The 24,994-nt window shown below is 37.0% G+C and overlaps 1 protein-coding gene across 1 annotated transcript; it reads right to left on the reverse strand.

Annotated features, from left to right (window-relative positions):
• Positions 1–764: 764 nt before the first annotated feature.
• DNA2 (DNA replication helicase/nuclease 2) lies at positions 765–21,435 on the reverse strand. The gene is made up of 20 exons (XM_076338022.1): positions 21,239–21,435; positions 20,020–20,203; positions 18,449–18,594; positions 16,756–16,881; positions 15,651–15,870; positions 14,984–15,101; positions 14,526–14,691; positions 13,049–13,243; positions 11,839–12,069; positions 11,245–11,361; positions 11,044–11,153; positions 9,628–9,737; positions 8,399–8,623; positions 7,013–7,206; positions 6,811–6,900; positions 6,526–6,718; positions 2,610–2,699; positions 1,831–2,013; positions 1,555–1,701; positions 765–914 (listed from the first exon to the last, which is right to left on the reverse strand). Exons 1-20 carry the CDS (start codon positions 21,433–21,435, stop codon positions 858–860), a joined length of 3,099 nt encoding a protein of 1,032 aa, XP_076194137.1. The 3' UTR covers positions 765–857.
• Between the last annotated feature and the right edge of the window lie 3,559 nt (positions 21,436–24,994).

The raw sequence follows: 24,994 nt of genomic DNA on the forward strand, positions 1-24,994 counted from the left end.
TCGAGCTGCATCTCTAGTTCTCTTTCTTGGGAATATTTCTTTTTTTGAAGAAGAAGACGACGACTATAGATCAGATAAACTGAAACCAGAGTTTTACTATGATTTTCAACTGGGCGGCATTTCACTTCAAGAGATTTGTCTGCTCAATACCTTAGTTCATAAAAGGGAGTTAAGTGAATCAACATCACATTTCTCCCAGATGCATGCAAAATCAAGGGATTAGAAAAGTCATCAAGAGATCTTCATAAGAGATTAATTACATTATGTATATAAATATAAAAGACTTCAGTATTTAAAAAAGCGGAAGTACACTTTAAAGAAGAACATGAGGCTTTGAAGAAGAGAAACAAGTTTTTCCTATTTTTTTTCCAAACAGCACAACACACCACCTTAATTAGGAATTCTACCAAATGGAATTACTGTATGTAAACTACCTTTTAAAGTCTTTAAAACCAAACTGAGCCCAGAAAACTATGACTCAATGCAGCATTGGTTTAGTCCCACCCCTCTGCCTCAAGTGTTTCCCCATTCACTTATGCAGACAACTGCTTATCAAGATAAAAGTGAATATTGAAGTAGCTATCCAGTATTTGAATGAATGTAACACTTTGTATTTCTGGTTTGTTACAAGTACACCGGTACTAAAACAACAAGCTTAACAATCAGCTTAAAGAAAGAAATGTGTACTGTTATTTTACTGAAAGGAAACCTTTAAAATAATTAAATGTGATTTCTGTTTTGGCTTCATTCAGATTAACCAGTGCACATCAGCACTCATACCCCACTAACCAGTTATTTACATTCAGCAGCACCAGAAGAAAATACACAAATGCCTGTAAAACTCTCCATCTTCACAATCATAAAATGTAACACTTGTGGATACTTTCATGAGCCCCTGCTGGAAGATTGAAGATGTAGCAAGTTAAGGAAGTAGGTCTCAAGCATTTTGATAACGTATCGCTTTCACAAAAACACAAAACCTGTTTGAATATGTATCAGTGTTTACAAAGAAAGCAGCTAATGAGGCCTTTCCTATTTAAATTGGAGGTGGAAACAGCCATAACTAGATCAAACTCTGTACAGGGCCAGAGAAAAAGAAAAAATTAACAAGTCATCTGAAAGTTATACCATTTTCCATTCTAGCAACGCTACTCATGAACCATTCTCTCACCAGATGTGTTTAAATGCATGGTACTTCTGAGGAAAACAATCACACTGACATTAAGATGCCAAGCAACTAGGATGATCACAGAAAAAAATGCAAAAGTATTAAACATTAAAAATTCTGGCCTCAAAATTAAAAAATTATGTCAAAGTTGACTTGCAAATCAGCATGGACTTTTTCTACTTCTGAAGACAGTGAAGGTTCTAAATCCATCTATTAGCTTGAGCTCAAGTATATTTTCGGCATATTTAATTAGCACATTTTGTACCATGTTGCCAGTGTTAAGAGTATAACCTAAATAGTCAAAGATCTTCCCATCCTTATCTCAAATCTCAGTAAGTCAATCTTACCTTTCCCCTTTCACAAAACAGCATGGAGAAAAAGGATATCATTGCCTCAGACTGCAAATGGCAGAGTAGCTTCTCTAAAGGAGAATAGCGACACAGGGATGGAACACAGCCCACCATGATTAGTTTGTGCTTGGCTCTTGTGATAGCAACATTAAGACGTCGCCAGTCCTTCAGGAGGGTGCCAAGCTGTTAAATAAAACGTAACTTGCTTTTATTTTTCCTACTTAAATTTCAGAATTTAATGTAGATAGACGTATTTTGAAAATGAGTGTTTTAACTATTAAAATTGACTGAAAGTTAACATGACCAACTTACATTTTCATCATTACTGTTCCTAACAAAAGATACAATTATGATACTTTTGTCTCTTCCTTGGTATTTGTCTACTGTGTTGACTTCCACTCTGTTCTCCTTCAATTTTGCCATCAAATCAGTAATTGTTTTTAATTGATGTCTGTATGGCGATATAATGCCAATGTCTGAAGGCTTACAGCCGGCCTGAATGAAAAGAAGAAAAAAAAATTGTCACTGCAGTTAGCTTGGGATACTCATTACTGTCAGAAGACCCTCAAGGATTTTTTTTTTTTTTTTTTTTTTAAAACAGTGCTGCAAGATACTGTATCTATACTAAGTTGTCAGTGGAACTCTAGGTATAACTGGTATTAACTAAATAAAACAGTGCTTTGTCTTAGCCATGCACAAAGGCAGATATCCTTGAAATCCTCATTTTTCTTTCTTCCTCAAACTGTGAGGTGAACATTCAGAACTCCTAGTCTGTACTACTCCTGAAATTAACTGGATGAAATAAGGAAGAAAGGAAAATCCTCTCCCCTCCCTCACAAGAAAGTCTTCATCTCTTAAAAGAATTTGGCATCCGGCTTTTTTTGCACCCCAAATCCAACTCGGCAGGGGACAGGGAACTGAATGCAGACCTCAAGTTCCTCACTGTACTGACATATAGCCAACTTTCAATTTATCCTTAAGGTTATCCGTCAAAGAATAACCCAATGCATATAGTCACCATTACTATAGCAATGTAAAAATGATTAATTATAAAGCTGTCCCTCCAAACAATGTAATAAAGTAAAAGATACCTTAATAAATAAGGATGTGAGGAAGAGTACTAGTTTAGCTTCTGTCACATTACTTACACCACCTTTTTCTGCATGTTCTGGTGCTGGGACCTTTAAAAATATAAACGGAAAATAATGACTTTTGCTGTCTATAATAGCATGCTATATTCTGATCCCTAAATCACCGTATTATACGTGGTTTTATAGTAACAGTCTTAATAAAAAAAATAAGGCTAAATGCTAAATTTTACAGAGTATAAGAGCCTATACTGTAAAGTAACTTCAGAATACTGCATTTGCAAAACAAGTTGAAACAATTTACTGAAATGAGTTTCTAGTACTAACAAGTCACCTTTAGAAATGGCCAAAGCCTGGTCATCTGACTTTACAGTTCACACGATACATATCATATGAAAAAAAAAAAAAAATTGACATTTCCCAGCTTGACAAGGTAAGAGAGCAAACTATATTTTACATGGGACTTTTGTTTTAAGGCTTTCCATACAATGATGTTTAAAGTGAATTTTCCCCATTTCCATGGCAGAAAGGATTTTTTTTCTTAAAGTTTGAAAGCCCATATTTAAAACTACAGGAAGAACTATGCAAAATGGTAGTATTAAATTTAACTTCCAAATTTAAAAAAAAAAAGTATTTACTGAATTTACCATTTCTTAACTATTAACTCCCTTTCCCTGCATCATGTATGAATGAGACCAAAAAGTCAGGAACAAGCTTAGAATGTAAACTCTTATCATTTCAGTATCACAGTTTTATAATTTATTCTCTTTGCTTAGCTCTTGCCTTCTCTACAGTTTAAGTAGTATTATTAGCAATAAATTTGTCCCTTCAGTGAATTTGTTATCCTTCTAGTAAACTGGCATGCAGCTAAACATCTGGGGTCAAGAAACAAACCTCTTTATTTAAAAAGAGTCCAAAACTGAGCATACACTAAACTGCTTTCCGGCTCTGAATTCCATTTACTGCCTTACTTATTTACTGCCATTTATTACTTTACCTATTCCACTATTTGCCTCTGATACTAGTGACATACATCAACTTTGTTTTCTTAGATGCCACTTTGTTCAGTTTTCCTTCTAAATCTTTATTACAGCATTGCCACTTAAAATGGGAGGTGGTATAGTCTGACTTAAAGCAACACTCTCAGAATCCTATCACAACTAGTTTTACTTCTCCGAACAACCACCCCAATATCATCTGAATGGCTGAATCTGGAGATAACTATAATGTTTAACATGAGGGTAAAGTAATACATAGTTAATATTTGTAAGAGTATTCCAGGTTAAGTGGTATCTGCTTGCTAAAGCAGTACCACTGCACGTGTATAGAATCTGACAGTGTACAATATGCATCAAAAGCTTCACAAATCCAGGAATTCAACTGACTGGGTAGCTCATTAAGTGTAATCTATGTTCAATGCCTAGCACACTAAAGCACTGCAAATGAACAAAACAATAATCTAATAGAGATTGACAAACCCATATGCAACACTACTGCAACTCCATATAGCGGTCTTCTCGAGGCAGCACATATATATATTAGTAGTAGGCTACTGCATCCACAAGTTTATTTTAGGATTCCAGCCACATGCAAAAAAAGTAGTCTGTATTGTGTTGCTTAAGTAGGGTACTACATACTTCAGCAAGAATCCTGTTTTTCTGCAACGTCCTCCAAGCTTCTTTTACATAACATAGTGTGTTTTCAGTATGTTGCATACATTATAGAAGCAGAAAATATTTTCCTTCATATTTAGAAGACTCCATTGCCTTTTCCAAAACAGCAGTTTCTCCATAGCTCGTGTCCCAACAGCTACACAGCTTAATACTTACTGTAAGCTAACTTGTTTTTACACTGCCATCATGCACTCAGTCCAACTGTTATGACCTGTCGTATCACAACTGAATTAAGAGCTATACTGTTATAGCTGTGCTGTTCGGTTGTTTGGGTTTTTCTGAAATTCACTATTCTGAAAACATCACACCTAAGTAGCCTCCAAACTTGTATGCGCTCAGGTTTTCTTCAAGCAGAAAAGCACTGTTTTACTGAACAGTTGGTTTCTATCCACACTAGCATTAATATAGCCAAAAACGATACAAAAACTATTTTAGGGGAAAAAAGTTCTAAAAACTAGGTCATGCTTATGATAACACATGCTTACATTTATATTTATTATGTTTGCATAGCGCACCAAAAAAACCCCAAACAAACAACTTTAGCCTAGAATTACTCAGAAGACTAGTATTAAATCAAGGATATAATTTTTCAACATTCAGATCCAAGCTGTCAGAGGAAATGCAGACTGACACAGGGTTTGGCAGAAAAGGAACAGATAGATTTCCAATTACTGTCACAAACATGTCACATTATTAAACAGAAAACAATAGAGGCTTTTTTCTTTTTTTAGAAAGTAAGCATAATAAATGCAAGCTTCCTGGTGGTGTCATATGATATTTTTTCCTCTCCTTTCTCCCCTTTTGTATCCCCCCAAGTATGTTTCTTCAGAAGCTTTTCTTGGTTACACTATGAACAACAGTATACAGGGAAAAAAACACTATAAAGTCAAAAGAAAACAAAAATAAATGCTGGTTTTGTTTGGTTTTGTGTTTGGGGAGGGGTGGGTGGGTTGGGGGGGGTGTCCTTTTTTTTTTTGTTTCCTCTCTGACTACCACAATACATGGAGTTTTGACAGGAAGTCCAAAAAGAGGTATGACATTGCCTAATGTCTCGACAAAACCAAGAGTATTTTGGAAAGTTGAAGTTTCCTGCTAGTTCTACAAACAGAACAGCTGTCTTATACTCAAGACGGGCTTTCTAGGGAAGAAAAAAATTGAAATGGAACAGAAACTCTAGCTTTCACATTACCAATTTTGGTCCGATTAATAGATTAACAGTGTATCTGCCAGTTTCCTATTGGAACAAACCTCTTTCCTGGGACCAGTTGTCTGCTTTTCTGTGAAAGGAACAGCAGTTATTGAGGCATTCCTGGAAAAGGTCCTCCTGTTCAGTTCAGGCATTTTTAGAAGTTTCTTTAAGTCACTAAAGTAAACACTTGTTTCGCTTTAGATCACTGAAGACATTCTATCAGAATTGTTATAAAAAAATTTTGAATCCTGTAGAATGTCCTGGAGAGCACAGAAAGATTGGGGAGTTCTTTCCAGCGTCAGCATAAAAGATCATCAGTTGATACAATTATTGGCAAAACACAGCATTAATAGGAATCAACATAAAACCTGTTAGAGAAGATACTCAAGTCCTCACAATCCAGTCACTAACTACAGTGACAGCAAGTACTACAGACCACAAATATGTACTAATTTTTTAATCTTTTTCCACATGCATTTGAACTCTTCTTCATTTTGCCTAGAAGTCAGTTTCTCTGCATAATTCTTATCCATTCTAGTTTAATTGTTCTGGCAAAAATCTGAGTCTCTATGAAAGGACACACCTAAACCAATTTACTCCTCCCTCACACTTCAGTGTATAGAATGTCTGCAAAATTCAATGGAGAATTACAATTATTCCTGCCACTGGCACACAGCTTAGACACCACTGACCGTCAGCTGCTGGAAATGAGGTCATTCTATGGTTGCAAGGGCATCAAATATGGCTACACACTGAGTTACATTCTGTACATGAGAACAAAGTTCATAGTACATTCAATATTTTCTGAAATATTATCTGAATTAAACTTTTCAGCTGCTCTTAGATGCAATGTTTCCAGCAGTAGCTGCACCACCCCAGTTGATCAGCTATACTAACAACATTTTTGTATGTTGTACATTTTACATATAACTAGAAAACCATTTTGTGAAGTTAAGTATTTTACCCTACCTAAGCTGTATGAAGTTTTACATGTTGACTGTATTGAGAACTTGCATCAAAAAATACAGTTTTGAAAGGAGAACATAATGAACTTTACCTTCTCTGTGTTCAGAAAACACACAGGCGTGTCTGGATCAAGTACTTCTTTCAACCATGTTTTTGAAGCATCTGCAAGCTCCAGTTTCATTTTTTTTAGGTTGGGCAAGTTAACAGTGGCATTTGACACCTTCTCTGAGCCACATTCCAGTTTGCCTTCATACACTAACATGTTACTCAGTGACATAATTTTACTAAAGATTTAAAAAACAAGAAAAGGCATTAAATCTTGCAGTTTCAATCCCACATTAAAAACCTCAACGTAATAAATAAAAGTTTAAAATACCTATTCATTCTGTATTGCACAGTTAATTGGACAACAGCATTTTGGTTTTGTTCCAGCCTTTTAAATAAGCTTTCACTCATGCCAAGATCTCTGTTACAAAACAAACAAACAACAAAAAACCCAAAATGTGTCAGGCAAAATATTGCAAGAGCCTTCCCAGAATTCATGTTACTAATAATTGTCCAGCAGCATTTTATCTTACCTTGCTTCTGCATTCAGTACAAGTGGAGGCAGCTGCTGATGATCCCCTACCAGCACAAACCTTTTGGAGCAGAATAACGGGCCCAGACAGATGAGCTGGCTTATTTGGGAAGCTTCATCAACTATACAGAAATCAAATTGCTTCCGAACAAAGATGGGGTGATTTACTCCCATGCAAGACGTTGCTACCACTGGCTGAAAATTGAGACACACTTTAAGGATAAGATACATCTTACGTTCTTTAGCACTACATTTTCCAGGTTAAGAGAAAAAATCTTTCCCATTAAACTAAACTAAAAGGTAAGATAAAATAAATCAAATTGTTAATCCTTGAAGTCAGAACAGCACACCTTGCATACATATTGGCCTCACATATTCTTGCATCGATTGCAAATGACAAACAAAAAACAGCTTTAGAACAGGCTGTAGTAAATAACTCACTCCTGCCATGTGTTCAGAGTGATATCAGGTTCTATGCATATACAATTCATGGAGTGTGCTGAAACAACTACCTTAGAAAATGGTGGTTTGTTTTGTTTTTTTAATTCCAAAAAGATAAAACAACAGCCACACAGTTCTTCCCACCCCTGTGCTTTCACTGCAATCTGAAATGACTAAAATATGAAACGTTAAGTCACTTCCCTTATGACTTCAATCATTTCCCTGCAGTGCCCATCAACAACAAAGTAAATGGTGGCTTTTGCAATGTTGGCATTTACTCTAACTACCATGAAGCTTCGTTCTTTCAACAAATTTAATTTAAAGCTGCCACTGACTCAGTTTACCCAGCTCCCATTATGGTCCTTTGCATTAACATTCACACAGGCAGCACTAATCTTTCAATCAAAAAATTAGTGTTTGACCAGATCAGCTCCACAGCACACCACTCTTACACTTCCTCATCCTCTGATTGTACAAATGGCACAACTAGCACAAGTGGGAGGGGAAAAGGGGACAAACAGGAACGATATGTGAATAAAGACAGAGGAGGCTGCAGCAGTTAATCACCACCCCCTTAACAGATAAATTTGTCAAGGAACCACACTTTAGGAGAGACCACTTTAGGAGAGGATATATATGTAAACAATCCAACACAAGATCTCAGATAAAAGCACTGGAGTCTTTGGGAATTATTACTTATAATGCTTAGTTATTTTATGTAGACATTAAAAAACATAATTTTCAACTTTCAGAGTGTTAATATTGGTCATTATTGGCTATAAAGAAATTGAAGTAATGCAGAAATTGAGTATCTTTTTCAGCTCAGATTTCTCACACCAGTAACACACCCCGGGATGAGTTCCTTCTCTGCAGCATCTGAACAACCAGAATACTAATTGTAATTATCCTTAATATTTTGCAGGGCTAGCAAAAGCACTTTTCTCACCTGACTGTTATAGACCTCTTCCAAATCCATTACAGATTTAATTGATTTGGACCTGCAAATTTCTTCTTCTGTAAATTTCCGAATATCTGGATGAACTTTCTGAGCTCGCCCCAAGCGCAAGAAACCAACTTTGAATTTGGCTAGCTTTAGCAGGATATTGTCTACAGCAGTGTGTGTAAAACTAGTCAGAAGAACACTGAAGCCACAAGCAGAAAGAATTCTCACCTAATGAGTGGAAAAGGGAAAGAAAATAAAAAAAAATATTAGTTTTCATATAAGAATCAGCAATCCCATGTTTGACTGGGTAAAAAAACCCAAGAAGTTTCAGAGGAAGCCAATAACAAGTATGATTTCATTTATATCAGTCTTTCTGGCCAGATCTGCCAGTTAGCTATTGTCAAAGCAACATGGGCAACAGACCTGATGGTTCTCATAAACAGCAGGCTTACTATGCATGCTGCAAACAGCGAGAGCTAAGAACATCCATGCACACTCCAAACTGCACTGAAAAGAAGGAACTGCACTCTAGAGATCCCCACTGTAAGAACAAGTCATGCAGTCCATTCCCACAAACACTGTTCTCCATGACAATTTAGCCGCAACAGATTCAGTAGAATGAGCTGATCTGATAATAGCAGCAGCTGCTTGCTCTCCAGCCTCCTCTTTCCCCATGAGTTGATGACAACTGGAAGTGAGATGGCACTGCTATTTCAAGAAAAACTCATTCAGCCCACAGCCTGAATCCAGTATGCTCCTACAGCCCATTCCTGGGGAAAGAGAACCACCAACTAGAGGAGATGGCTACCAGGCTGCACATAGCTTCAGCACTGTGGGATTATACAGCTTACGATGGACAAATTACTGACTTCCCCAAGGAGTCCCTATTTTTGAGCTGTAACTCAGGATTTGAGGACTTGCTGACATTTGGGGCCAAAGAATTTTAACATTAAAGTGTCACAGAAGTGATTAAATATCACACTTCAATCTGCTCCCTCTCATGTGTATTTCTACACAAGCAAAAGAGAATCCTGCTCCCCAAAATACATTTTTAGTTCTACCAAATATAAGTTCTTAACTAAAATAAATGTTTTATTCTTTGAAATTATGGAGATACCAGTAGACTAAGTCATGACAATTAATTTTGGACAGTATGCTTTATACACAGTTTGTTTAATGCTCTCCTCCAAATCTCACCAAAAAAATTTAAACATCAAGGTACATGATCTTACTAGAGCGCAGATTGTAGTAGTTTTTCCTGTTCCAGGCATACCCACAATAAGTGTGTAGTCTTTTGAAAGTAGTACTTGTTTCATTGCCTGTTTCTGAGGCTTATTCAGACCTTTAAAGAAGAAAAATAAAAACTAAATGTCTATACTTCATAATCATTGTAATAATTACTAAAGTTAATAAAACAAAACTATAGTTTCCTCCTCCACTAAAGCCCTTAAAGAAAAGAATTGAGCAGAGTATGTCTGTAGGTTCTAATGAAGTAATGATATTAAACATAGTACACAGACAAGGAATACACGGTCTGCACTACAGTCCTAGAAATAAATCACTGGAGACATCTTTATTCTTAGACCTTTTGTGACTTTTTTCCTAATATCCTAACTGACCACCTCCATATGATATCTTGTATGGGCATCTCTATTTTATCATACCCACTTTCATGTTCAAATACATGGCTCACAGCAAAGGGAAATGAACTGCACATATAGCATCATCTTGATTAGAAGAAACATTCCATCTGAGCTGCTTTTCCCCAGTCAGGTGCAAATAGGCAGCACGTTCCAGCTATTCGGACTAGGCAAAGCTCAAGCAAAAAAATAAGAAAATGTCCAGGTTTATCGGTGCCTTTCTGTAAACAAAATATACGGGAAGACACTGTTCTCCCTATCTTCCAGTACTTCTTAATCAGTCATTCTTGAGTTTCAGAATAACTGCCTTCCTCTCATTTTCTACCCTTTCAGCAGTTTGCCAGGAAGCTGGACAAAATTCTTATTTGAAGTAGTGCTCAAAGCAACAAGGCACATCTTTCAGTCTTCAGACTGAGTTTTTATAAGAAGTTCTATTTGCTCTGAGAGAATACTGTTAAATTTCTGTTTTCACAGACAAGTCTGTCATAGAACAATGAAGTATTTTCACTGAACTAGACACTGCCAAATACCTAAAGAAATTTTGTTTTTTTTTAAAAAAAAAAAAGTACCACAAAGCATAACACACTACAGAGCAGCCAACGGTCAGCAAGAGTGATCATACAAGTGAATGCTTACACAAAAGCTCATCTCCTTCCATTCCCTCAAAGTCTGCTTCCTCTATCCCAAGAGCCTTCCCTGCTCCCTGTTCCTTCCTTTTGTAAAGGTTAGAGAGGTAGTCATATGGTGCTTTGTTTGAAACTGCAAGCTGCAGCAACTAATAAAAGTAAAATAAAGTTCTAATCAAATACCTGGTCATGTCTTCCAACCAGTTTATGACTAATTTAATCACAGGAAGACATGCAAGGTAAGAACTTGTTTTAAATTTTTAAGCTGAAAACTATCACTAGACCCCAAAATAGGAAGATACCCTTATATTTAGTGTGATAAATGCTTTGGCTATAGAGGCATACTACTAAACAGAGGATTTTTGCAAAAACCACATTGTACCCTTTAAAATATTTGCAACAGTTTCCTTTGCTTCTGGAGGAAGGACAGAGCTCAAATGCTGAATAAAACGTGGTTTGTGGAAGTCAATTATCAAGTTGCGGAGCCTTTCACTGTGGATAAAAAAACAAGAATCAAGAGTCACCAGTTGAGAAACTTTATCTGAAAATATTTAAAGTGTGAAATTAATTTGATTTTTCATACCTGACTGGGGAATCTTTCATCAATTTAGAAAGGTTTGCAAAGGGGACTCCCATACCAAAATCTCCTTCTTCGTGATCCAACCTAAATATGGTGTTCTTGGGGAGCTTTGACAAATTCCTGAAGGGTGACAGTGCCATGGACAAAATAATTCTGTTTACAAGCAGTATGTTGATGATTAAAGACTTACTACTAAGTGTTAAGTGATACCTCGCAGAGTGAAGCAATAGTTAGAAGAAACACTACTGATTTAAATAAAACATGATCAGAGCCCAATTTAAAGGCAATATAGTCTGAATAATGAAAGTTACTATTAACATATTAATCACAGTATCCATATAGTCTCATGTTAGAGGCATAAATAAATGGAGTTTGCAAGCATACTTTTATTCGAACAACCTAGTTAAATAGGCAGGCATATACACTGACTAAGTATTGACATTTTCAATCAAGATAAAAGAATTTCCAAAGGGTACTTCCCCAAGCCCAGCAAGAAAAGTCAGACCATATCAGAGCTTTTTGGACACCTAGAAGTACCCCTCCTGAAGCCAGTACCATAGTGTCTACAAACAGATATTTTCCCTTTTGTTCTATTACCTGCCCAACAAACAGGAGACTTTTGTCACACTGACTTCTCTAACATAACCAGTAGCCAAACCAAGTAAACCATGTTCTTCTCCACTCACAACCACTCTATCACCAACCAATAGGTTTGTTCTAGGTATGGCACCATTTTTATGTTGGAAACAATGTAGAAACTGTCCCTCGGAAATTTCCTGCACTTGATCAATTCTGATCATGTTTCCAACACAATCTCCAGCCTTCTCTCTGTGAAGATATTAGGAAGAAAAAAAAAAAATGTATTTTAATATTAAGATCCTCTCAGTAAGAGAAATATTTAAAAAACCCCGCAAGTAAAAAAACCACACCACCCACAACCAACCACCAAAACCAAAACATGCTAACAAAACCCAAAAATCCTCAAAACAACAAAAAAAATAACAACCCAAACACACACAGTAAGAACCAGGAAGATTAAACAGTCGCTTTACAATAGCCACTTTGACCAGAAAAGGATTGTAAAAATATGGAGAACCCTTGCACTTGTTCCAAGAACAGACTCTGATATTTAGGCTAAAGTTATCTATAATTTCCTGTTAAAGAACGAATACTGAAATGTATGGATCCACTTCACTAAGATGTTCCATACTTGCTTAAGGAGTTGCTTGTTTCACTTAAAACAACTCAGCTACATTTCACTTCTACAGATGCATTGAAGTGGGCCTACAAACCGCCAATTATTTTTTCCACAGCTGCTGGACTAGGTGATGTACACGCTACTTCAGCCAACAAGAGCCCTTAGTCTGCTTTTATCCACGTTCATAGCCACACCTAGGAGTATGGTCTAAAACTCATCATTGTTTGACAAGTAAACCCTCAGGAAACCAGAGCAATGAGCTGGGCTCACAGTCAGCACCCAGCCTCAGCCCACAGAGACAAACGAAACAATTATACCACTTTTGCTTCTGAAGACCAAGGCTGCAGCTTGCTGCTTCCTACGTGTGACTTAACAACAACAAAAAATAAATATCATATTGCAAACACAAACCCAACAAATCTAGTAGGCTAATGTTTCCACTAAGTCACCTCTCACAAAAAAACTACCTTGCAAGAAGCATATTTGACTATTTCTACAAGCACTAGAAAACATCTAGTTTTCCTTGTACTGAAAACACAAGTTGATAATGCCTCATGTCCAGTTACTGAAGGAAGCATCATTTGTACCAGGTTAGAAATTACATCTTACCTTTCCAAAGAAGGTACCATCCATATATTTTTATATCCTTTTTTACCCTCTCCACTTTGCAGCTCCAAGGTTAACATTAGATACCACAGGCTGAAATACTCTAAATGGGAGGGTTTCAGGTGCTGGGTCTCTCTTTCAATAATGGGTACCAAAGCAGGAGGAAAAGACACACTGGCCATCTTTTGTTCTACAGCTCTAGGAGTAGAACCAAACACAGGAAAGAGTCAACTTGTATCTTTTTTTCTTGCAAGTCAAAATGTACATAATGCCAATCTAAATATATACTGTAACACAGCAGATAGATTAATCTATCATCACTGAAATAAAGTTGAATCTGCATCCTTTGTTCATATGAACAACCACATATCAGTAACTTTACATCATCTCTATGATTTTGAATTGTTAAGGACAATAAGTTAGCCAAAGACCAATTAAAGACATTTCAAGAATAGTACCATATACATTTAGATAGTTGATCTTTTATTCCTTTTTTTGTAACATATGAATACTATATTGAGATTTAGCTAAGCGAAGGGGATTTAACAGTTAATACACAAGCAGGCTTCAAGTCAATTTATCTCAAAACTAAATATCAATAGACATTATACCTAATCACATATACAAAATGCAACCAAAGAGAAAAAAGTTAGCTCAGAAGTGAATAGCTACCCAGTTAGTAATAAACCTGTTGCTGTAACAACTGAATATTAGAAGTAATATTTCACAAAAACTAGTTTACAAAAACAAATCATGTATGCCCGCAAAGCTAACTCCCTCAACATACACTTTTACCCCTACAATTTCAAAAACAATCAGGCATTATATTTACACAAGATCACCCCAAAAGCTCTCCTGTTCTAACATATCTCATTTCATCTCTTCAGTATACAATTATGTTTCTGGGTTTTATGCGGCATAAAGACAAGACTAAAATTTATAACAGTTTTTAAAACAATTAAATAACTTTATGTGAAAATTTATCAAATATTTGCTCATGGCTTCTCTTTAACAGGAGATGCCGTAACACTTCAGCAGACTAGTATCAATGTATCATCACTTGTGTGATACCCTACAGGGAAACAATCTTCTACAGAGCCAAAGTGAAAGAGTTGTTGTCCAGCCATAATTCAGCCTCAAAAGACTGCCCATTTCAAAGAGTTGCAAGAATATAGGTTTTTAAAATCATAATTATTAACTTAAATATAACAGAAATGTTATCGTCATCAAGTATTTTGTTGAGACTTATCTCAGATTTTGTCTTGCAGAAAGCGTACCTGAGCAAACACATCAGGTCTCTGCAAGATCAGGGACTTACACTATAAAAGTTGCAGTGGGGTCTATGGAATATTCTTTTGGGGTGCAAGAGTCCTCAATGAAGAAATAAGAAACCGTCAACCACAAAAATGAAATCACAATCTCAACAGCTACAATTATTCAAGCTTATTTAAAAATACAAGTCAAACTTTTTTTTTTTTACCTGCTGTATAGAGAGCAATTGTGTATTTGGGAGCAATATTTACAGGCTTGACTGTCATCAATTACAGGAGGCAAAGCAGCAAGCTGTGATTGCTGCCTTCCCACGGCAGATTTATATGTACTGTGTGTTAAGTAGAAGGCCAGATGGTTTCTTAACTTCATTAATTCTGTCAAGAGAAGAATAAACTAAGATGATGTTTTGGGGTTTATAATAATTTCTAACTCAAAAGTAGCCATCAACTTTTTAGTCAACTAAGAAGTGAGTATTCATATAGCAAAGTCCTAGTGGAATATTAATAAAACAATTTTTAACATAAGCTTATTGGAATTAGTAACATTATAACAAGTGATACATCTCTAAGTACAGATATGTTCATGAGAGTAAACCTTACAACTATTACTAAAACTATCATTTTAATTAAGGTACTTATGGTTTCTGGGGAAGGGGAACAACTTTACCTCTTCGGTCCATGCGAGCTCCAGAAACAGGGTACATAGTACCAGTTTTAAGATAAATAAGAAATCCAGCTTCAGGATCTACTCTCCGTTCTAAATTCAACAATGTATACAGAATAACCTGCAAACATGATATATATATATATAAACTTATTACAATGTATTAAAAACAAAATACATTATAAGCTGTATTTAGGTTTTTCTGTAATTTATATGGTTAAGCAGCCATTACTATCACAAGTAATCTAGAAGCCATAAGTAGTAAGCACCTAACCAAGGATTTCAATTAAAAAGCATCTTCCTTAACAAAAGCTTATACAAGGCTACTACCTCTGGATCAGACCAGCTATCTGGAAAGATGTACGACACTAATTCCTGAAGCAGTTTGCCTCAGCCTAATACTTGAATGTAGTAAGAAGAGACTAAAGAATAGATATTTCAGGATAGAAACTATGTGTTTGCAGGAAGTAAATGTATACACTTCTCACTCCTCAGTTCACTTTCATTTTATATCAGCAGCTTGGGCATGCCAGGATCAGCCATCCATAAATCTAGATTATCTCACATACAAACAAAGCGTTTCACATTCATAAGACAAAATAGGTCATCTAATAAAATAAAAAAGTATACGTAGCCACAAATAGTGAAATTAGACATTTGGTTTTTATACCTGACTTCTGTGCTCTATGGAGTTAGATTCCTTGCCAGACTTGAGCTCTAATGGCATTATCCTAGACTGTACTCCAGACTGGCGATGGATTTTCACCCTGGCTGTAACATCAATCTTTCCCTTCAACCCAAACCTGGGAGACCAGATAGACTCTTCAATGTCTACGATATCTACAATCTCTATCTTAGAAGATAAATCTTCTGTTTTTTCACCACTTGACCTAGGAAGAAAATTAAGTCGGAAGTTACAATTTCCCTTAATTCTTAATATTAAAATATTAAAATGTGTTGCAATTAAATATTTAATATTTTTGCATTATAGGCACTCTTTAGGCACTAACTTTATCGAGTCTCACTCAAATGATCTTCCCATTAACAGAGGAAGCATATCAGAAAGTTACTTTAAATTGCACATTGGCATGTAGTTTTGCTATTCACCTAAATATCAAAGTTAAAAAAGAATCTTAAACTGTTTTTAATAGTTTTTGGTCTTTTCTGAATAACCACACTCTAAAACATTTTGTTTCTTCAAAAAGTTTAACGATATACACTGGAAAGTAGCATACAGATTTTACTCAGACCTGCCATTTCGCTGAAACTTTAACACCCTATGGCTATTACCATTAACAGCAAGAAGCCATAGACAAGAAGAGCTCAGCAGCAGTTGAGTAAAATCACCATTTCACTGATAAACTGTTATCTGGGGGTAACCACGACATTAGTGAAGAATTACATTTGATTAATAAATAGTTTCACATTCTGCTTTGTAGTCTTGCACATATTTACAGTAACTTCTAGCTTAGTAGATCAAACATGCTTGCTTTTCTAATTACGAATATTTCTACTTTGTACCACACTGTTTACAAGGATTTTAAGATCAATAAGATTTTTATGTCAGTTCACCCTCAGTCTTAATGTCTTCCCCAGTACTCACAGTGGCAGCTAAACATGCAGCTCTCAAGATTAGCTATTTTGGCAGTGAGGCCACAAATTAGCTCCATATCACTGAACAGATTTGCATAAAAAGCGCTGTTCTAAAAATTAAAAGTGAACCAAACAAGATATACAGCTTAGAATGGTTTTAACTTTTAATTCTGGTTTCTTACAGTTTTAGTTGAATTTTATTTTGGTTAGCTGGATTGTGCATGAAGTCTTCCGCCCATTTAAAAAATGATGGCAAATATTCTTCCACTTCCTGCATGATTTCTGTTTGTTTCAGATTTAAGTGATACCTAAAAAATAAAGCCATGCACATTAAGGAGACAGAAATTAGACTTGCTGCTGGTACTAACAAGATTTTGCCTCAAGAAATAACAAGATTAATGGAAATAACAAGATTAATGGAAATAACTGTCAAGTTTGAATAAACATCTATAAATTGTAGATAGTGAGAGATTCATTAAGGTTCAACTCCATTACTTCCTAAAACTATAACTGAACATCCATTACAAGAGACAGAATACACTATGTTCGTTTCTGATGTAACTTTTGAAACGACAGGTGTAGCACAAGGAAGGCAGCAGCATGGTAGATGTGATGAAACAGAACTAATAGACTGCAAGAAAGGAGTACCAGACTCATGCATTTAAAAGTGGCTATTCCTATGGTTTATGCAAAATTGAAAACACTAAAAAAAAAATTTAAGAAAGACCATTTGCTTTTTGTCTGAATACACTGATCTGCTACTTGTTCTTCATATACATTTTGACAGGCTTCAGACCATTTTAATTGGAAAGGAATCATGATCCTCTTCAGTTGCTACAGTTACAAATACAAGAAAGCAGAAGTCTCATTAGACAGAACCTAATTATGTGGCATTAGATAATTCAATGCTGGCATTCACTGGAAATAATGTCATTATTCTACAGCAACAGCGAAACACAAGTGGGTTTTACACAAAAAGGTTCATACAAGTGCAAATGACCACAGCCAGCAGACTTTTATGTAACTTACTTTTCAATCCCAATAAATAGTAGCCTACACATGCAAAGAAGAATCACAGATCAATGGTTTCAAACAGAGGCCCAGTGTGACTCAAAAGCCTTTAAGTAATCTTAGCAGTCACAATTTAAAATATCCACCTTCATAACACAACTAGAGTAATAACTCTTGTAACAATTTTAACTTCCAACTCGTGGAGCTAACAGATACTGACATTGACCAACATACTACTTAAAATATTCTAGATATAATAGTATTTTTACGTGACTTGAATTTTATTTTAATCAAGTCTGCAGTAAAATCTTAAAACTGACTGCCATTCACCTCATAATTTTATTATGGAAATATGAAGACTATTTATTATGCTAGTATTTCTATCAGCTTTGCAGAGAAAATAAGTTAAAGGTCCTCTAACAACTGAGCCATTAAGTAACCTGATAAAGAATATGAAAATATCAGACATCTCAATGCTTGGTCAGTCACAAGTTTCTAGTTCATCTTCCGAGGACCAAAATGAATTATGTTCATCACATTTAACCCAGCTTTGGGAGATGCCTGGAAATCTAACATTACAGGCACAAACACTCCAACCTGCTTGGCCTGAAAGAAAAAAAACCCACAGCTACAGTTACTCCAGAAGCATAATTCAGACCTACAGAATTAGCTCAGCAGGGCAGGCAAATTAAATTACATTATGAAACAGGGAAATATTTTACTAAAAGATACCAAAGTTTCATTAAGCAAAGTCATTTGGCAGAATGTTCTTCCGATACTAGTGCTACATTTTTTAAAAGTAGAAATTTATCTGCTAGTTCAAATGTTCCTACCCTGTCTTCCAAACATAAAAAGATTACTTACATTTCTTTGAGATAATTTTGTCCATATACAATTTTATTCGCTAGTTCTTCAACTTTTTCTTGTGCCAAGTTATTTGTTACCGATTGTTGAAAAATTTCATGAAGAATTGTACCAATGAGTGTTTGGCGTGAACCAGACTCGAAGCCCTGCAACAGATGTTATAGAATATATATATATATATATATGAATGAAGATTCATGCCCACTTCATGCAAACTTTTCTATAAAATTTTTTATTTGCTGCACAATGAACTGCACTTATTTCATTGCAAGATCATTAGAGTTTTCACCTCACTAATTAATACCTATTCAAACCTGACTGTGAAAACAGCCAAATTGAAATGTGTCTCTCCTATTGCTTTATCTCTCATTTTTAACCCAACCCTGATAATGTTAGGATACAATCCCTATGTGATTGACAGGTGAGAAACAAAGGCACAGATTAAAATTAATTTTGAGCAAGTTTTGCCTGTGGGCAGTATTAATAGCAGTATTTCCTAATGCAAATACTTACCTTTACAATCTTACAGATACTATTTTTTGCATGAAGCAGTTTCCTGTGCTTTACCAACTCACACGAAATTATTCCAAGTAACACCAGAATGGCTCAGAAACCCATCTAACCATCATCAGGACTGGGCTCTGTTGACTCATAAGAATTGAAAGTGGTAGTAAGTTGTGACCTCTGCATGAGCCACCAGCAAACAACTGGAAATCTAATCAGTATGGTTTTTAAGTACTTGCTGATATCTTTTACAGACCTGGCATGTGTGGGTTCCACTCACAACTGGAGGGCAGTGTTATCCTGGACTCAGGACTCCCAAATGATTAGTTTATTCCTATTACTCCTTTTATGAAGGCCTGACACCATCTCACCCTGTACTGAAATTTCTTGTTTCAGTCACTGGCTCCCAGTGGCTGTTTACCACTCCATTCCAGTTCCCTTGCCCATTTGGACTTATACTCCCACCATGTCTGTAAGTTTTCCTCAGCTGAATCCACATATCAGCAAGGACACCGCAAGAAACCTTTCCTCTTTCCAAATTCCAACAGCTACATTCAGATTCCAGAGTTAGCACACACAAACCCCAATTACAGTACACATATATTCCAGCTTCATCTTGAGTTAAAGCCTGCTTCTCATAGGGTATTAAGAAAGTCTTAACTGAATGGGCTGCTTTTGCAGAGGCTTTTAACTTGGCCAAGTGTGGTTATGTTTTCATATGGCCGCAAGAGGCACATCCCTCACAGAGGATTCATATCCACACAAAATGTGGCAACAGATTATCAAAGAAGTTGCCAGAATTTTAAGCAGGAAGACCATTTCTTTGTCCCATTAATTATATTAAGAATATAGGATTATTTTAGCCAGAATTCTCAAAAAAACCACAAGAAGCTCAGCCAGAGACAGGCAGTTTCCATTCTAAATTATTCTGTGTTGTGAACATTATGAATAGCTAATAACGACATTTTGCAATACAGCATCTCAGCCAATTTTAACAGAGCTAAACCACTAGTCTCAGTGAAACAGTAACCCATTGATAGGCTTGATGCTCTAGAATTAACACTTACCCTAAACCTTTCACTCAGCACTGCTTGTCTCATACATCGAATACTATTTGACACCGTAGTGCCAGAAAGCAGCAGATCTGGGTAAAGAACCAGGTATCCAGACTGTTCATTTATTATCCAGGTACTGGAGCTACACTCCCCTTCCAAATGAATGATGTCTCCTGGAACAACCGGAACAGACTCCCTATAACGTAATACATTTGAACAAAAATTTGCAAGCTAAGGACACCACATATTAGAAATTATACATTAATGTATCAGATTCAATATACTTCAAAACAGGAGATTATTGTGATTCTTTTTTAAGTTGATCTAAAATTTTGAAAATTAATAAAGGAATTTTTACTGACAAAACTTCAATAATTTTGAGTATTGGATCATGCGTCAGGACAGCCTGCATGTAGAGAAATCCTGTTGACTTCAAGTCATTCCAGATCCATGTATTAAGCCATTTCAGTATCGTTATGTTTTATACCGGCATACTGCACTTTTTCATTACATGAGATCTACCTTTTTACTTAGCAATTCTACTTGTTTCAGAAACTCAGAAAAATCTAAAACTATTTTTAGAAGTTTGAGGGTTCAAGATCTTTTATACTTGCTCCTCCAAGAAATGGAGTCTTAGACTTCTTTTCTTCCATCTTTCAGGCTTGCACGGAAAATGAAAAGCAGTGCCAAATAGCATGTGCATGCCTGTATGTTTCAAAAGACTAAGCTAGTCTTCTGTAACATACCATACAATGAACAAACACCTAAATTAGAATCCTCACTGATTCACACTTGAAAAAAAACTTGCGGCAGAGCTCAAGCTAAGGTGATTTTAACAGACTGTATAAAACCTCATGTTTTACAGACATAACTTTGTACATTTATATGGACAATGAGGGTACATCATTTAGAACACTTCTAATTGTTGCAAGACAACACTTAAACAAAATACCCTGCTTAGAGCTTATTGTCTTGCTGTTTGTTAGTACAGAGACAAATTAAAACTTTAAGATAGCAATATCCACTCAACACAAGTTACACGACAGGAGCTCTCTCAAGATGAAAATCCATTATGCTAATATACTGACAATATTACATTAGATAAAGGTCATTTCAGGATTTCTTATTACTTTTAAGAGAGTAAAACTCATCTCAAAGGAAACACAAAGAAAAGTGACTTAATCCAATATTTCATCCTCTTTCCAAACTTCTACATTTTTGTATGGATTACCAGCCATTCCTAAGAATGCACAGTTCTGTATCTTCTAGGGACTGAGATGCTGTAATTGTCAAGTGTTTCTCAGGGTCACTTCCGCTTCTCTGTATTACGCTGACTTCCAACACACAGTATCTGTTGTTCAACCCATTCTTAAGTATCGTGTCAGGGGAGTCAGTCACTTTCTTCTGAAATCTGAAGTAACAATTCATTACAAAGACATAACACTATTTGAAAACAGCCAACCCATACACAAGAAGAGGGAAAGCTTTAAGTATAAACCCAGCTTTAACCCTCTCCAATTTTTATATACATTTAGTGTGGTTTTAGTTCTATACAGGTAGAGTGTAGGAAATCTTCCCTCTGGTAATGTTTCCACATTGTCTCTTTGGATGACAGGGATGAAAAACAAGCATTTGGACATATGAGACATAAGGAAGGAGATATAAATATTAAGTAAGTTACTATTTATTGTAGCTAGTGCTTCCTTTTGGTATCCATATATTCGTATTCATTCATAAGTTAATTATAACTGTACTGCAACCCTGTGCTTGTGAGAAAGCTTGTATCTCTTTGAACACTGTAAAGCACATAAGAATTCCCACAATCACCCAAGCACATCAAACACAGAGAACTAACTTTTTCCCCCCTTAACCTCAACATAAAGATAATTAGAAAACTGATACTCAAGGTTCAGTTTTCATCCGGCCAATGGCCAAAATTTCAGATAGAACGGTCAGGCCGGCCACTCTCCTGACACCGAACGATGCCTGCTAGAGCTCCAGGGCGCAGGCAAGGACAGAGCTCACACCAGGCGCCTGCTCTCCGCTCCGTAGGCTACCCTGCCCAGCGCAAACATCAGTTAATCGCTAAGCGGCGGCGGATTCCTCTCACCGATTATTCCAGGCAGCCCGCGCGCCCCGCTTTAAATTTCAAACCCCCCGCGCTGGCGGCCGTCTCCGCCCGCTCGTTCTTCCCCCCCCCACTCGGCCGCTACCTCTCTGCCACGAGCAGGTCCTCTGCCGCGCACGGCTCACCCCGCCTCAGCTCCATGGGGCAACCCGGCCCCGACGCGAACAGGCAGATAAACGCGGATCCCCTCAGACCCGCGCCTCACAAGACTCCTCCGCCCCGCCAGGGCGCGGGCGCAATACAGCCGCATTTCCCGCCCGCCTCCGGAGAAGCCCCGCCCCTCGTCCCTCCCAGCTCGGCCACTGACGGGGAGAGAGCTAGCGCAGCCAATGGGAGGTACCGGGAGGGGTGTTCTCCGCCGGGGCGGGGTGGAGCGCGCGCTTCCCGCGCGCGGGCAGAGGGGTTGAAGGCGCGAAGTGGCGCGCGGCTCCTCCAGCCGCTGACGTGGGGGCGGGGCCCGCGCCGTGAGGGAGCCTAACGGCCCCCCGGGGCCTGTGGCGGTTACGTCTGTGCTAGAGAGCGTAGTTCTCAGCTCTACCTGTCGTTTATTTCCACAGTGTCAAATGCTTGTTAAACCGTGGCCCCTCTTCTGATACCAGTGCAGTAGTATGAGGTAAAATTAGATGTGCCTTTTGCTCCCAACTGCTTATGGGTGAATCTCAGCCTGCGAGTTGAACTTTTCTCTGATAAGAACTCGTTATATTCGATGCTGTTCACTGACAGAGTCTTTCTGAGGTGATACAGAAGTTTCAGATACACAGATTTCCTTTCTTTGCTTTTTTTTTTTGCCACAAAACCACTACTTCAGCAAAGCATTCTGGATCTGAGACCATCACTTCTAGCAAAGATTGAAGGACACAGGTATTAAATCTATTCTTAATACATCAGTATGACTTAATGTAGTTTAAATGTCAGGAAAATGATGTATTAAGAGTTTTGTCTTGTGTCTCTTTAATGTAGCCAAACATTGGGAAACAGTATGAGGCTCTAGTCCTGCAAAGACGACAGTTTCGGCCAATGGTTAGACATCCCAACAGGAGGATCAAACCTTGAATTTTAAAAGGTGAGAGCATACTTAAATTAGCCCCTTTACTTTCCTTTGGGATAGTCCCGAAATGCATGCAGTAAACTACATTAATGTCACTTTCCATTGTGGAACCTCTAATATAAGCTTACTTGTAATTTAATAGTTACGTGTTGATACTATTAAATACACAGATAATTTGGTATGGTATTAAAAGAGATTACATAAATAGTTTTACTTTGTACACTTGATAACCTTCTGTTCTGTAGTGTCTTTCATGTTGCCTATACATCTCTCATACACTAAAAAAGAAATATTTTAACAGAATATGGTTATAAGAGTATAAAAATATGCTTTAAATATTTTTTTGAAGTTAGCAAAAATCCAAGCAGTCTGGGGAATCTCTATGGAGGGTCTGTGAAATCCAGAAAAACACCAAACCTTATTTTAGTAACAAAAGGTGCACTAAAGTGCTCAGACTATAGCTCTTTTAATTCTTTCTGGCATCAGTGGTTGAGAAAAAATTAACATACATCAAGATACACAAGTTTGAACTGTGTAAATTCAGGAATTTGTCAAAAATTTGTTATCACAAGCTAATGAAATTTGTTCCTCCCAATCCCGTGGCAAACAGGGAGTTAGCTATCTATGCTTACAAACAGTTAACATGCTTTATACGCCCTCATTTTTTAGGCTACAGATTTAATCAGGGAAATCTATGAGGGGAACCTACAGCTGTGTCTTCTGCAGCAACTGACTCAGAAATATATACTTGCCTGCTGCCACCCCAGGTAGCAAGTTTATTCCTAAAGCTAAATCTGAGATTAAATTTACCTTGCATCAGATCTAGCAAGTGTGCAGCCACAGCGTGAGCTGGTTCAGTAAGGTGACACCAATAAAATCCATTCATTTCTTTTGGTGGGTTAACCTTTCATCAGATCAGTGGAAGCACCATGGTATCTAGTCCCTCTACCCTGGATGAGGCGAAATGTCAAACAGCACCCAAAGGTGCAGGTAAATAGCAGAATGAAACAGTATAAGTTAGCTGCAAGGCCGTCAGCTTCCTGAACTGATTAACTATGCAACCATGCTAGCACTGTGCTAAGAGAACAAGTCAGATCCTGCCAACGGGAGTGGAAAGCAGAGCAGAGTACAGGAAATGTAACTCAGACCAGCCTGAAAGCATCCTGGGATCCACTCTGAGGATGCTTAGGGGGCAGCCTGTCATTCACGTCACTGAAGCAGAGATCTCTGAGCTGAACAGACTCACTCACACTAATTGCACAGAATAAAAACACAGTTAAGGATGAAGCACAGAGATCTTTTATTTTATACCTGTTTGAATTGAACAAATATGGTTGTTTTGAGTTGCAAACATAAAAGAAGGCTTATGAGTGCCTTGCACACTCTTTTTTCAGGGAAGGAGGGGAAGAATTTGAAGAGTTTCAATAGAATTTGTCCACCTTGAGGTCTCAGCTCATTTAAATGAGCAACAAAAAACATCCGGAGAATATTAGTAATGAAACAAATAAAGACATTGGAATTAATCAGTGTAAAAAATGGTTCAAATACATTAAACTTTTCTGTATAATGACTGCAAACTGCAATATTGGTCATACATAAATGCCTTGGTTACAGCAGGCAAAATTTTCAATGTAAGAATGTGAAGTATTGGGGCTTATTTTAAAGACACAATGTTTAATCACTGGAAACAACCCCCCCAAGACTGAGATTTTCAAGACATATCATGGATAAGCCTGTATAAGACTGTCTCACCTGAAGGAGTCCTAAAATGGTGAGGCTTTCTTTTCTACTTTTATGTCAAAGAGTATTGG

This window comes from Aptenodytes patagonicus, chromosome 5, assembly GCF_965638725.1.
Source record: "Aptenodytes patagonicus chromosome 5, bAptPat1.pri.cur, whole genome shotgun sequence".
Lineage (NCBI taxonomy): Eukaryota > Metazoa > Chordata > Aves > Sphenisciformes > Spheniscidae > Aptenodytes > Aptenodytes patagonicus.